Genomic DNA, 15614 nt, shown 5'->3' on the forward strand with positions numbered 1-15614 from the left:
GTGGGGAGTATCTAGTTTAGCATCAATCTGTTGATAATAACCGCTGTTCGAAAAAGTCAGTTGAAATTTGTCATTGTTATGCAGGATTTCAGCCAGAATATTCATTTCACTGAGGTCTCCATCTAACCTGATCGATGCCCTATCTTGAGAGTATGGAGTATTTAAAGTTATATACATCTCCCGATAATATTCTTTGTTGGAAAGCATGAGTTCGTAAATTCGATCATTGTGATTGAATTTCGTGTGCGTATTGAACGCTTTGAGAGATCCCAAAAAGGTGACCAATAATTCATCTTGGTATGATGGAATGGATGTCTTGATTTTTAATTGAGACAAGTGTTCGTACGATGCGAACATCTCATATTTTTCTCGGCCATTCATAGTGAATGTTGATACCATGTTGAAAGTGATGGTTTCTGTATCAAGATTCATATTAAACTCAAAGTTGACAGCATTTGGACCGTTTACCTTGACGTTAATCATACGTCCATATTGTTTAAGACTGAATTCGATCTTGTTAACTTCTTGCTTACCAATGCTTGTGATGCTGCTTACTGTCATGGAATTGAGATCACCTTTTAATTCAAATGTGCTTTTCCATTCATCAAAATCCAAAACTTGGCCATCAAATGATAGTTTGCTGGCTCTTCTTGAATTCTGAAACATTGCATCAAACATGATAACATTGGACAGTTTCAATTTCAAATTAGATTGCATATTCCTCATAGCACCTTTGTTCTTCAAATCAAATTGGAATTCTTTATAACGTCTGTGAGATGTAAGTGCCTCCATACTGACAGAAAAATCCTGAATGCTATTAAAGTTGTAATCCATATCGAATTCAAACATTTGTTCATTATCTAATTGAAAGATGGATTTCACTTTTTGAGATCGAACCCAATCACCGTCATATGTAACTGTTATCTTTGCTTGCTTCATGCTTTCAAACTTTGACTTCATTTCAATGCTAAATTGTTTTTTGTTGAATTTCATTTCTACTTGAGTCGTGTCGATATAAGGCATCACTTTCAAAGAAGCTGTACTTCTAAACATTCGTTTATCACCATTAAAAGAGAAAGCCATGTCAATTTGGGTCAGCTGAGGGAAATCTGGCGTCATTGTCTTCAAAGATGCAGCAATATTTTCCAAGTCAAGACTTCCTTCCATTTTCAATGATCTTCCATCTGGCAATCCCAAAGTTCCAGTTGCCTTGTATGTTGTTCCTTCTTTCTTGTAATTAGACCTCATCATTAAGTTCTTACCGTTGAGTGTCAGTTTCAATTCAGTTTCAACAGATCGAGTGCCTTGATATTCGAAAGCACCGTCAGCAGAGAACTGCAGAAAACTGGATTTCATTTCAACATTAGCTGTTTTTCTGTTACCAGAGAAGTTGACATTTCCTGAAGCTGTTATCTTTTTACCATTGGCTGGTGTAATTTCAACTTTCATATCGATATCATCTCTTTGTCTTCCATAATGTGCATTCAGTTTGAACATTGGATTACCATTGAGTATCAGTTCCAGAGTAGTTTTGAGCATCTTGGGAAAGTTTCTGTTAATTTCAAACGACATTTTGCCGTTTCGGTAGTTTGTTAATGAGCTTGAAAAACTCATATCAAGGGACGAGACATCGCTGTTATGTTTCAAGTCATATGAAAAACCGATTTGACGGAGATGTTGTAATGGAAGTTGAAATGTTGCTGAACCTTTTAATTTACGCATCTGATATTTAGGTTCGAATTTAGTACTCATCTCAAGTTGTCCACTCGTAGAGAATAAAGCGAAACTCAACTGAAAATTTGAATTTTCGTCACTTAATTGCATTGCCAAATCGATAAGAATCCTATTATTTTGTGAGATTCGCATCGTAAAAGATGATTCATTTAGATCAATTATAATGTTCGATACCTTCCCAGACAAATCTATGTGCGAATTGTAAGTTAACAGGAAATCGGAATAGGCGAATGAGAAATCTTGTTTGATATGGAATTGATTGTTTAAAGACGATGAAATTATTGCCGAAAATCTATCTTTTCCCCATCCCCACTTGATCTTGGTTTCAGAGCTTTTCAGAAGATCAGAAGAAGTAAGCAAAAGAAGCCGGCTACTTAGCGAAGAATCTTTTTTGTATTTCAAATTGAAACTTGTCGATACGTTTTTATCTTCTGCCCACTTGAAATCAAGGGTGGCATCACTTGATATTTCGGTTGCCTTTAACTTGTAATGGATACCAGATTTGAACAAGTAATTGATTCGTTCTTGGAAAATAAGGCCTGCATCGGCTTCCAAATTGACCTTAGCTTTATATGCCCCCACGGTCGAATGGATGATGCCATTGAATTTCATCTTTTTCTCTCCAGCCAGATTTACTGTAGTCTCGGCATTATAGATGCCGTTTCTTGTTTTGTTGAAGCTACTGTAAACAATTATATGATCACGCTTTTGCCACTGAACTGTAAAATAGTTAGAGAAACTTTTGGCTCCCAATTGAACCAGTTTTTCTGAAATCTTTATATCCTTTCCTGGATAAGAAAGTGAAGCTTCAGCCTTGTAGCATGGCAAGCCTTTCTCCTTCCCGTTGCTATAAAAAATATTTGTCTTTATAACATTTCCTGTGGCTACCTGGACTGTAACTGTATTTTCAAATTTTTTAAACGGCCACGAAGCAGATTGTAGATGATGAACATCGATTCTGTAGTCCATTTTCTGAAAAGAATCAATAAAATTCAATTTAAATGAAGTTACTTTTAACAAAATATTCTTAGTTTCTCTCTATATCTTATCAAGAATATTAACTTTTGTATAGGATATTCCATTTATTATTAATTGAAACGTAACGGAACATAAAAAATTGTCTTCTTCATCATCATTATCAGAATCAGCGCCACCATAATCAGTTTTTCTATCTTCATCACCTACATCATTAAAGTCAAATAGTACATTATCTTTCAGAGACATTATTCATAAAAAACAAGCTCTATCTATTTCACATTAACATTTTGATCATTTTCTAACCTAAACCAACCTATCACTTGGTCCATCACCAACATTCTAATAAATGCACTAATATATTCTTGTCACTATCCCGCCAATACAGTTATTCTATAAATATAGAGAATTGGTTATAACAATACGATGTATATATATATATATATATATATATATATATATATATATATATATATATATATATATATATATATGTTTTCTCAATCATTAAATCATTTCTCTCCGAGAGGCCCATAAGAGTAGTGGTAGATGGACAAAAATTGGAGGCCTGCAATATAAATGCTGGATTCCCTCAGGGGTCAATCCTGGGCCCAACTCTCTTCCTAATCTACATCAATGACCTCCCTAAACACATACTTAAATCATTCTTTGACATCTATGCTGATGACACGACCATCTACGGCAACACATCAAAGGCTGTAAATGACAAAGTTCTCTCTGATTCTCTCTCCTCTGATCTCGAGTGCGTGGTTCAGTGGGGGAAGACGTGGCTGGTTACCTTTAATGCATCTAAAACCAAACTCCTATCCTTACATCATCAACGTTCTGATCCCCATCTGGCATCAATTGTGATGGATGGCTCTCGTCTGGGAGAGGCCCCGTGTTTTGACAAGCTTCTGGGTTTGACCTTTACTCCTGATTTGAAATGGAACACGTACATCAAGTCTGTTGCCAAGGTCGCTGGAAAGATGGTGGGATCCTTCTACCGCTCCAGCAGATATTTCACTACTTATGCAATTCTCTATCTATATAAAAGCCAAGTACGTCCAAGGATGGAATACTGTTGCCATATCTGGGCAGGAGCTGCTAAAAACAGCCTATCCTGCCTTGACAGAGTACAAAATAGACTTTGTGGTTTAGTGGGGGATGCCCTTTTCTCTACCCTGCAACCTCTCTCCCACAGAAGAGACGTTGCGAGCCTATCCTTGTTTTATCGTTATTTCCATGGCAGGTGCTCGTCTGAACTCCAATCTCTGGTCCCCCCCCTCGCCAATCTTTCACAAAAAACACCCGTCTAGCTGAATCCACTGTGAAAAATTTCCCCCACTCTATATCTGGTCCTAAATCAAAACGCGGATTTCATGAACAAAGCTTCTTTCTTAGAACTGCACGCCTGTGGAACTCTGTTCCATCTGCCTGTTTCCCACCGGACTACAACTTGGATGTGTTCAAGTCCAACGTTAACAAATTCGTAATGAACCGCCCCCTTAAGTAAACACTTCATCAAATCTCCACACTAACGTAATGTACTTGCAATAACCCTTATCCCTGAGTGGCTTCCGGGCCTTGATAAGTGGTGATCACTGTGTAATATATATATATATATATATATAATAGACGATACGATAGGTATCACGATAAAAGAGATGTGGCTGTGGTAAAGTGTATATTTATCTACACTGATAACTTGGGTATGCAGTGTTCAAATCCGGTCTTTCCCATATCATTACTGTAACTATGGATGTTCGCAACCTTTATGTGGTTCCTCCAGTAATTATATGTTTTTGGAAAAGAAAAAAAATTGTTTTATTGAACAAGATTTCGAGCTTTCTTTTGGAGATGACTTTATTAGAAGAATTTTTCAAATTTACCACAAAGTTGGATAGTTTTTGTCAGAATTATTTATTTTTATATAAAAAATAAAATAAAGAACACATTGTCATCTGTACTATTAATAAAAAAAGGATTGGTCATGAAAATTATAATAGGAAAGCATTCTAATATTATATATCCTTATAATAAAACGCATTATATTTTAGTATACTTATAAACAAATGGTTGCAATATTACCTCTCCTGGGTGTTGGATGGCCATGGTATAATCATAAGTGTGACTAAATGGCTTCAAGGCTCTGTTCAGAACACAAGCGAATTTAAGGTTATTTGTTTTGATTTTTGGATTTCCATAATGAAGATCAAATTTCGTTTCCAAATGGTTCGCAGCCTTGGCCAACTGACCCTTCAGGTTAAAGTTCAAGAAGACTTGTTTCTTGCTTATCAAACCACTGCAAAAACAATGTAATGAATATATTGAAGATTTACTGTTTTTACTTCAAACATTTTTTTTATTAGGCTGACTTTTAACACAAAGCAAATATTACAAAAGAAATTTAATTAATAAAATCGTTGGAAAACAAGTACTTATAATTATATACTTAACGATAATGATACTTACATATTTCCCATATAACGCACAGACTTTTTGACACTAAGATCACGGATTTTGCATGACAATGTGAGACGATCAGAATATTTCGCTCCAAAATTGTAGCTTCCAATAATACGACTCGTTATTCCAGCTTTCTTGTTGTCTACATCTCCGACAATCCGGAAGTTGCCACGAGGCGATTTGAATAAAACTTTCAGGATATGTTTTGTCTTCGTTTTTCCAGCGTTCATCAGGACGATGGCTGAAATGGATTTTTTATGAGAAATATTTTAAAAGTTAATAAATCCAAATTGAAACAAATTATCGTTGACTTACGTTTTAATAAAGAATTTCAACATGTGCGATTAAAATATTATTGTATTTCTACATATCATTTTGAGACTTACCGTTCATAGCAATTGTCTTTGGAAGGACTTTGTTAAGTTTGAAGTCGAAACTCATTTTCTTATTGGCTTCGTAGAAAATTTCACTGGTGAATTCCACAACGTCTTTATTTAGCATTGTAATTTTCAGAGATGGCGAAAACTTAAATCCATTTTTCGTTGTTAATCTTCCCAAACGACTGGCCATATAATATTCATTCTTTCCGATTCGTAGTTGAGAGGTGAAACCAATTTCTTTCGGAACAATTTCGCTGGAGACTGAATTAGGTAAAAAGAAAACAAAAAACAAAACGACAATTTCATATGACATATTTATTATTTAAGATAAGAACAGCTGAATAGAAATATTTATCTCATGGAAAATTAAGAGATTTTTGGTTTCCTTACCTTTCAAGTTGATATCACTAGCAATAAATCCCATGGCAGACATATCGATCAACAAGGTTTTCATCGGGTTAATTTCGATTTTACCTTCGTACTTCATCTTTTTCTGTGGAATGGTGATTTGAAATTTCGGTGTGAAACTCCACAGACCTTTTGTGTTTTTCATGCCAATCTCAGCCTCCAAAGAATATGGCGTACGACCATTGATAGACACTTCTCCTGTTACTTTCTTCATATTGTCCATGTTCACGACTGTACCTGTTTTAAAGAGAAACACTAATAAATTAAAAAGTTGTAATAAACAGAACGAAAACCTTCACTTAGATACAACTATAAGCATTTAAGATTTATTGCAATGATATTTTGGTGAATACATTTCATTATCGAATTTATAAGATCATAAAATATAAAGTTTTATAACATTTTAAAGAAAATGCTTTGAAGAGAATTTCAATGTTTTCACAATATTCCGTCATGTTTTAATAGCCTGGTCTAAATTATTCCCTAGAAAGAGAGAGAGAGAGAGAGAGAGAGAGAGAGAGAGAGAGAGAGAGAGAGAGAGAGAGAGAGAGAGAGAGAGAGATAAACAGGTAGATACATACATAGATAAAATGAATGCTTCGTAAAAATATAAAATTGAATAACATTTAACAAAAATGATTCGAAGAGAGTTATGTTTTCACAATATTCCATAAATAGTTTCAATTTTTTCTTTAGAATTCAGAGGTAGAAAATTTAATGGAATTCGAAAATGCATTGAATTGGGTATTTAAATTATTTGGCATTTAAGAAACATGCAAATCACATAATTCCATATTTTTACCAAATCAGTTGCTTTTAATATCTAAGACCGGTTTTAAGTTTGTCTCGAGAACACAAAGTTAAAAATGGGCAAATTTAAATGTTCATAAGAAAATTACTGACCTTGAATTTTAATGTTGTTCCATGGTGCCTTTAAGGTGATATGAGCGTCATTTCCGTTTTTCATAACGGTATCAATAGCAATTCTTCTAGAAAATTTGGAATTTGGTGTATCCATATAGAATGAGTAAGGTGATTTCTGAAAAGATCAATGCACATAAATATTCACGCCCTTTTGTATGGCTAAAGGAAATGTAGACACCATAGATGCTTCGAACTGAGCATTAGAAAAAGAGATTTAATTAGCAACTTGTCTTACTTTGGTGAATCCTTCAATTTGATATCCATTGGGAGCGTCTTCGTTCATCATATAAAGATCGTAGATAACTGGACCAGTGAATGGAAAGAATGGAGCTTCGTTGTGAAGGGAAGCATTTGGAAACTTGATGATTTGGCAGAAAGTCAGACCTGTCACTTGCTTCATCAATTTGCCTGTGCAAATCTCGTGTTTCTTTACATTATCAACAATCATTTTCTGTTTCTTTTCAGTGTTACGATGGACGATGTAAAAATCAGTCCTGCAAATTAAAAGAAAGATTTATGATTAAACCGAATAAATTATTTATTTTATAAAAAGTGAAAGTTGATGCAAGACAAAATTGATACAGAAATCTTTTTAGAATTTACTTACTTTAGGTTGAAAATTTCCATCTTTTTTTCAGGAATTTGCAAGTCAAATTTGTTGTTAGCAATATCCAATCTGGCTCCAGTGCTTGTGTGGGCAACTGTTACCATTTTTAGGCCAGCACGAGACACATGGGCATCCACAGACATTTCACCTTTTACTTGGACTGAAGCACTGTAAAAATCAAATGTACAATACGAATCAGAATTCCATCAAATATTTAATATTCTTCAGTTAATTCATGGAAGAATTATTAATGGATATACATTATTGTAAGCTTGTCATTTGAAGTTTACAGATATGCATACACGTGCCAAATTCTATGATTATTGTTGTTATAAAGGATAATTCTAAAATAATTCAAATTACTTTTTAATACTGTACCTGGTATGAAGCAAAAACTTTCTTGGATATACCCACTGAAGTTACGATAAATGTGTTCATCCTTACTTATTCTTTTTATTTATTATTGTCGGAATTCATAAAAGGGACGATACTCGATTATTGGCAATATTTTATTTCCTATTCATTTAATTGCGTTTCACTTTGGCTTGTGTGATCGTAATTGACCCGTGTTATATTGCATCATTATATTTTGAGCTACCTTAAAACTTTGCAGGAGATTAAAATGTGTAAAGAATTTACCTTGGTTTAAATTCGACATTCATTTGGAATTTTCCTGTTTGAAGAGATGCCTTAGCATCAATAGAAATACTTCCAGTTGAAGACATAGTGAGGTTGAGTGGCAAACCAACGCAGGTGGGAATAATCATGCGGCTATCGAGAAGCACCATAGTTTTGCTGAATGACAAACTTTGCATACGCATCAGTTTCTGAAGAGAAGACTGCAATTCACTCAAAGATTTTTCATCCCAATAACGAAGCTCGTTTCCAAACACGCGTAGGAAAGCAGATGAACGGAACGATTCCATATTTTTATCAAACTTAAAATAACAAGAAAAAAACAAGCTGTGACAAAATACTGAAACTATTTTCGTCACGTTTCTTCGAATCTATGATTGCAACATCTTTAAGAAAATCTTCATCGTTCTTATGAAATCAAATAGTGTTGAAGGTATTTTGTGACATTAAAATGATTAACAAATCATGTATTAGCTTATCATCAAACACATAAAAATATTTTGATTTTCAAAAATTTAAAGTAAGGCATTTCAACGTAGAAAATCTTTAATTTCTAGCAAAATGTATAATAGTATTTACTTACATCTTGTGAAATCTTTGTTTTCATTTTTGGCTCACTTATGCCAGTCGGCCCAAAAAAGTTTTCCAGAATTTTCTCCACGCCTTGGACTCTACCGCCAAATTCTAGGAAGTTGATGGCATGACCAAATAAATCAATGGTAAGGTTTAAGTTAGCCGATCTTGGAATGAAAGATTTCTGTGAAAAGATGACATTGCTATCGACTTTAGCACCAGTGTTGATTGAATCAAAGAAGAATGATCCTTCGTAATTCCTGGAGAATTTCCTTTGGTCAAGGTTGAATTCTTTCTTAAGTTCTTCATCTTGGACAATGTTGCGGATATCTTGCATATGTGGATCTGAAGTTTCCATCAAGTTTGTGAGATGAGACCAGACAAAAGATCCAACTTGATTGGACTTTTCCTTTTCTAACACTTGGCGCACTTCAGATAAAATATTTCGACTGGAACATTTCATCAAGCCAATGTAAGCATTAATACGTAATTCAGAATCTTCAGATTCATCACGGAATAATCCCATCAAATCGGTGCGCTGCAAAAAAAAAAAAAAATGGAAAACAAAACAGAAGATATATTTACTCATAGTGTTAGATAATGGCTAGGTAGAAGCAGTTATCTATCTATATTATTATCTATCCATTTAGCGGAATAAACAGAAGAGAATTTGAATCGTTACACTTTTTGACAGATATCAAACTTGTTAACCGATCAGTTTGCACTGGAAGTATGAAGCGGGGACCGGATGTGACGTGTCAGGTGCTCCGAGTTAAGTAAGCTAAGTTAAGTTTAGTTAAGTTGGATTTGAGAGACTGAACAAGGAAGATGGGTTATGAAGGTCTCCCAATGAGGGAGGTGACGGTCGCAAATAAAGAACCCCTAAGCCAAAGATCGTCGGTCAATCCATTTCTGCTAATGGGATGCCTGGGAGTGAATAAAATATATAAAAATTCATATCGTCTTGGGTCCCTGTCTTGAATCGTCTCTGTTACAGCAGGTTCCAGCCCCACAAGAATGGTTAGCGAATCACCCAGAAGCGGCCAGCAGCAAACAGGTATGTCGTCTTCATTACGTGTATGATCCGCTTGACATGCACTCACCTAAATACTATATGAGTCACGGGCCGTTAAGATAGACATTTAGGGCACAAGGACTGCAGTCCGTTATACTAAGGACAACATACATAGATATATATATATATGACCCGTTAATTAAGATTATACTAGTATATTTTAGATAAGGACAACGCAACATTACGTCGATCTGATGACAACACAAAAATAGAATTATTAGACGAAACTGTATTTATATGGCTTTTCGGATATATTTTTCTGTGGAATCTTTTAAACAGACTATATTGATACACGCATTAAAACTCAGAAATTCAAATGACTTTTTTCGGAATCATTTCTGTTTAACAAAATGGTACTAAGCGTGATTGTTTGTATAAAAACCATTGGGTAGTTTTAGAATCGTACGAATATTCAACTTCAAATAGATTTTTTAAATAACTAGCAGGCTGTCCGATGTCGCTCAGTCGTAAAGTACGAGATGCTTTAATATATTTTAATACATGTAGATTTCGTATTTATTATTGTAGAACCGATTCTGTATTGGTTAATATATTGTACTCAATATATAGGTGTGGCCTATCGGCGTAGCCCGGTCATAAAATGCACTCAAATATATTTTAATTCATGCAGATATCGTATTTATTATTACATAGCCAATTCTCTTTTGAATATTATATTCTACCCAATGTATTATAAGGATTTCAAAAGTTAAAAAAAATCAGTTGGGGGCCATCAGCTAGAATCGAAACCTAAACATTTAGTGCTCTAGCCTTGCTCACTACCGATTGAGCTATCGACAACTAGATATGAAAGATTAAATATTAATCAACTTCAAACTATAAATGTATATTCATGCAAGTGCAGAAGTAATATGGGTTACCGATTTACTCTCATCAAGGTCAGCCGTTTTCGTTTTCAATTTCTTCTCCTTATCAGCTATTTTACTAACTCTAAAACGAAGTCGAAATTGTTACACAAGGTCCAAATTTTCTATATTATCAAGTTTCAAATCTGCATACCAAACAATTAAGAGAGGAGTTTAGTAGAGACTCACAGGCAAAGTCATATATACTAGAGCTTTTTCATTCTAAATACTACGCAATAATGCACAATATAGAAAATATGCATAAATAGAACTTAGCATAATAGTTAACTGAAACAAATCATCCAATAAGAAATCATAAAAATGAATAATCGATTAGTGAAAGTTCGTTCTTTAAAGAATATGCACATTAGTTAACCTTTATTTAGTCGCTCGCATATCCATGATTGAATATATTAAGAAGTTCGCTTTAATAATTTTTAAATAGAAAATGTAGGCTTTTAATATCAATGTAAGTGCGGTAAAACACTGAACTTTATATACATTCAGATTTAATTTCTGTAAGTATTACTATTTTATCTTTATACTTTAAATGACTAAAACAGCACGAATAGTATTCACTTACCACAGCATCGCATGGAATTCTACGGAAAGCATCCATAGCTGCAATTCTTATTTCATCACTGACATCTTTACGAGTGAAACAACGACTCAAATGAGACACGGCTTCATGGGAATGACCAATGTTGCCAAGTGCTCGAAGAGCAAAAACGATTTTTCTGGCATCAACATTCTGATCGTTGCAATCGTGTGTGAGATGCATCAGTTTTCTGATGAGAGTAGAAATTTCAGAATCTTTTCCACATTCAGGTCGTTCATTGCAATAACTGCTTGCCAAAGATGATACGGCGAGGAGAATGTTTCCAGAGACATCGTGTTCATCTAATAAAGGCTACAATAAAAGAAAAAACACAAAAGAAACAAAATTATTTAAACTGTTATTTTTAAATGATAATTAAAAAGTTAAACTAATAAATTTTCATTTGCTATATTTTAAATTAAAATAATTATTATATTATATTTTTCTGTTCATAATTGTCTTACCATTATAGCTGCAACCATTTCTTTTGAAGGATGATGAACAAAGGATAAAGACAACAGCCACATTTCAGCTTCACTGCCGATGACGTGTTTCCTTGAGATGAGGTCTTGAATCATACCAACCGAAGCTTCGGTTCCTACCATTGGAATTGCATCGTGGAAATATTGTCTGCAAAATGATATATATATATATATATATATACATTTTAATACTATATTTGAATAACACTTCATAAATTGAAACTTCTTAAAAAATTATGAGAATTGTAAATCCATAGACAATTGTCAATATTTTTGAGATTGTATAACAATTACATTAATGCCATGCACTCTATTTTAATCATACTTTAACATTATATCCTATTCCTATACTTCTAATATATTAACAATGTCTAACTGTATCTTAACCCCTCTCTTAAATCTAATAGTTACTAAATTAAATGCTTTCATCCCATGCGTTGTACTTACCTCTTCTTTTCCACTTACAGTATGCAATTCGTAAGAAGAGTGTAACTTTTCGGTATCTACCCCTCTTGGAGCTGATGGACATGTAGATCTCGCTAAATGTGAAACCTGTGCTACTGACCTCATACGTCTTGTCACCAAATAAGCAGGGTAGGGAAGCCTGTTTAGTCCTGGCAAACAATCTTCCTAGAGCTGGTGACTTAAACCAATTACCGGTTTGCAAACTTAAAAATGCGTAAGGAGTAAATAAGCTCTGCTATCACACTCCTTCTGTGCCTATTAGCAAAGTGTAGAGATGCAGTCACAGAAACTCGACAGAAAAAACGAGTAGATGGCCTTGTTTCATGAATAGGGCAATGAACGCCATTCCCTACTCCCGCATCATTCCCATTCCATAAAACTGGGCATCTTCGGGGGTGCTTGATGGTAACATATGCCAGCGCGATAGACTGGGCCGTTCTTGTCTGACAGGTTTGAGGGACTGTTAGTTTGGCTACTGTATTCAGACAGCACAGGTGCATTAACTTTTTAATAGCGCTTAGAGCGACTGTTCCATCATCTGTTGTATAACATCTGGATGTTATTTAATTAGTTGGAATTCATTATTAAGATGAATAATTTGTATTATTTATTCATTTATTTATTGCACACTGTTATCCTCATCTTTTAGTTGTTGTTTCACAACGTTTCGACCAACTATTCCTTTGGCCTTCATCAGGTGGTAACTGCAGTGGGATAGGAAATCCGAGTCTCCTAACTACATTCTTATCATCTGAGCTTTCATAGTTGTTGTCGTCTTACCACGTTCTTGGCCGGCTTTGGGTAGGATTGAAACCGCTATTTTCAGACAATGCTCACCTGGAACCGTATAGATTCAACATCTCTATCCACTGCGCCACTGGCTCTAAAGGGTGATTAAGGTTAGACTTTTGGGTCTTATAAATCCACGATCATTTATCATCTCAGTTTCCATTGTTGGGTCTGTACCGAATGGTATATAATTTAAATAATTGGAATTCATTATTGAGATGAGTAATTTGCATTCATTTATTTATGAAGATAGCGGTTTCAATCCTACCCAAATCCGGCCAAACGTGGTGAGAAGACAGCAACTATGGAAGGCAGTAATTGCTGAGGATGCAGTTAGGAGATTCGGAGTTACCACCTGACAAAGGCCAGAGGAATAGTTGGCGAAAACATCGTGAATGCTGCACATAGAAAGGGACCCTGTACTCATGGCCACCAATCTTGTGGATGAAGAGATGACTGATGGTCTACTTGTGTTACGTGTTTGGTATCATGCATATCCACTTTGTCGAGCACCTTTCACTCTAAAGCAAACTATTAAATAAAATGACAGTTCAATCATAACCTACGAGCAAACCAGTTGCAAACTTAAACAAACCAACTCGCCTCTTCTATTGAGGCTTGCATTCAGAAATCTCTGCAGACTTAAAAACTTAAAAATGCCTAAGGAGTAGATAGGCTCTGCTAACTTATATGATGTACAATCATTTCTTGTAGCAAACTCCCTGGATATCTTAGTGTTAAGTGAAACTATCCTGCTCTATTCCATCCTTTGTAACCACTAGATAAGGGAGGGGGGCAGTAGTCCTTGATATATCTAAGGCTTTTGACAGAGTATGGTACGATGGTCTTCTCATGAAAATAAAATCCTATGGTATGGACAAATGTTTAGCATAATTAGATCCTTCTTAAATGAGAGAAGAATCCAGGTTGTCCTCGATGGGCGTACGTCCAAAAAATTTGATATAAATGTGGGTGTGCCTCAGGGATCGATTCTTGGACCTTTTTATTTCTGATATTCATAAATGACTTACCAGATAAAATTGTCTCTGAGATGGGTATATTTGCCGATGACACCACACTCTATAGCAGGCACATGGTGAAAACTAATGAGCACATATCTAAGGTAATGGCCAAAACACTAGAGGAAGACCTTCAGTCTGTAGTGGAAAGTATTCCGTACCTCTACAAAGCAACTATTCGCCCATGTATGGAGTACTGTTGTCACATTTGGGCTGGTGCATCTGCTACTAGTCTCTCGCTCCTGGACAGAGTCCAAAAGAGAGTAGCCAACCTAATAGGTCCTGAACTGTCATTTAAACTTTAGCTTCTGTCCCACCGACATAATGTTGCATCCCTCTGCCTGTTTTACAAGTATTTTGATGGTGGATGCTCTGACGAACTACAAGCCCTTGTTCCCCCTCGACGAAAATACCCCCGATAAGCAGTGAAGTCCCACCTCTACACAATTGAGATACCTAGATGTAAGAAAGTCGTTTACTCTAATAGCTTCTTGTCCAGAACTGCAGGACTTTGGAATTTTCTTCCGGTTTCCTGCTTTTCCAGCTGTACTGACATGCAAAAGTTTAAGTGTAAAGTGAACAGATATCTTACTGCTCAACTCCCTACATAGTACCCTTGCAACTGAGGTCCCTGCCAAGAGCAGGTATTCAGAAGTCACTAGAAAATGTATAGAGTCACAGATATTAGGGACTTGTGATTTCTGGAAAGTTTATAAAAGAGTAGTAAAAAATGGTCCATAAACAATTCCCCTACTATCCAACGACCTGGAGACTATCTTCATGGCAACCTAAAAGGCAAATTTGCTTGCTCGACGGTTTGGCTCAAACTCCACTTTAGACTCAATTAATTACCCCCTCCCAAATTTCCCTTTGTGGACTGTAGCCATACTCGAATATCTCAAAATCACCCTTTCTCTTGTTGCTGATGCCATAAAAACCTAAACACCACGGTATGTGGGCTCGATCTTATCCCTGATATATTATTAAAAATGTTCCACTGAACTTGCCCCGGTGCTCTCCAAACTCTTCAACAAATGTCTTACTGAATCTTACTTCCCACACTGCTGGAAAATTGCTTCTGCTGTACCAGTTTTCAAAAATTCTGGTGAGAGAACTGGCCCACTAAATTATAGCCCCATTAGGCTTTACCCTCTTTTTGCCAAACTCTTTGAATCCTTAATCAATCAAGCGCTACTTTGCCACCAAATAGATAATAAACTTCTTTCTGACTGACAGTATCGATTTAGGCAAACTAGTTCTACTGTAGATATCCTAACTGTAATCTCAGAACGTATATATCATGCACTGGATAATAAATCATTATCCCTAGACATATCTAAATACGTTGACAGTGTTTGGCATGATAGTCTTCTTATCAAAATTAAATCATATGGTATTATTGGACGCTTACTTAACATAATCAAATCTTTCTTAGATAAAAGAAAAATCCAGGTTGTTCTTGATGATCGTACATCTAAACATGATATAAATGCGGATGTGCCACGGGGATCAATCTTCGAACCTTTATTATTCCTGATATTTATAAACGACCTCCCAGATAAGATTTTTTCTGAGATGGGTATATTTGGTGATGACAGTACACTCTATAACAGA

The 15614-nt window shown here is 35.3% G+C and overlaps 2 protein-coding genes across 2 annotated transcripts in view; one reads left to right on the top strand and one right to left on the bottom strand.

The window, feature by feature from the left end:
* Positions 1 to 15614, top strand: part of LOC145301289 (uncharacterized) — a 539758-nt gene that overhangs the window by 372685 nt on the left and 151459 nt on the right. The gene's annotated exons all lie outside the window — the stretch shown is intronic.
* LOC145241289 (uncharacterized) overlaps positions 1 to 15614 on the bottom strand; it is an 82487-nt gene that overhangs the window by 43332 nt on the left and 23541 nt on the right. Inside the window, 13 exon segments of the mRNA XM_080104038.1 lie at positions 385 to 428; positions 430 to 2706; positions 4801 to 5014; positions 5185 to 5419; positions 5565 to 5819; positions 5949 to 6203; positions 6870 to 7005; positions 7126 to 7384; positions 7498 to 7665; positions 8137 to 8435; positions 8717 to 9244; positions 11231 to 11557; positions 11710 to 11875. Coding sequence (XP_079960164.1) covers positions 385 to 428; positions 430 to 2706; positions 4801 to 5014; positions 5185 to 5419; positions 5565 to 5819; positions 5949 to 6203; positions 6870 to 7005; positions 7126 to 7384; positions 7498 to 7665; positions 8137 to 8435; positions 8717 to 9244; positions 11231 to 11557; positions 11710 to 11875 — 5163 coding nt within the window.

The sequence above is a fragment of the Euprymna scolopes genome, chromosome 2 (genome assembly GCF_053919585.1).
Source record: "Euprymna scolopes isolate OS-2025 chromosome 2, ASM5391958v1, whole genome shotgun sequence".
In the NCBI taxonomy this organism is placed as follows: Eukaryota; Metazoa; Mollusca; class Cephalopoda; order Sepiida; family Sepiolidae; genus Euprymna; species Euprymna scolopes.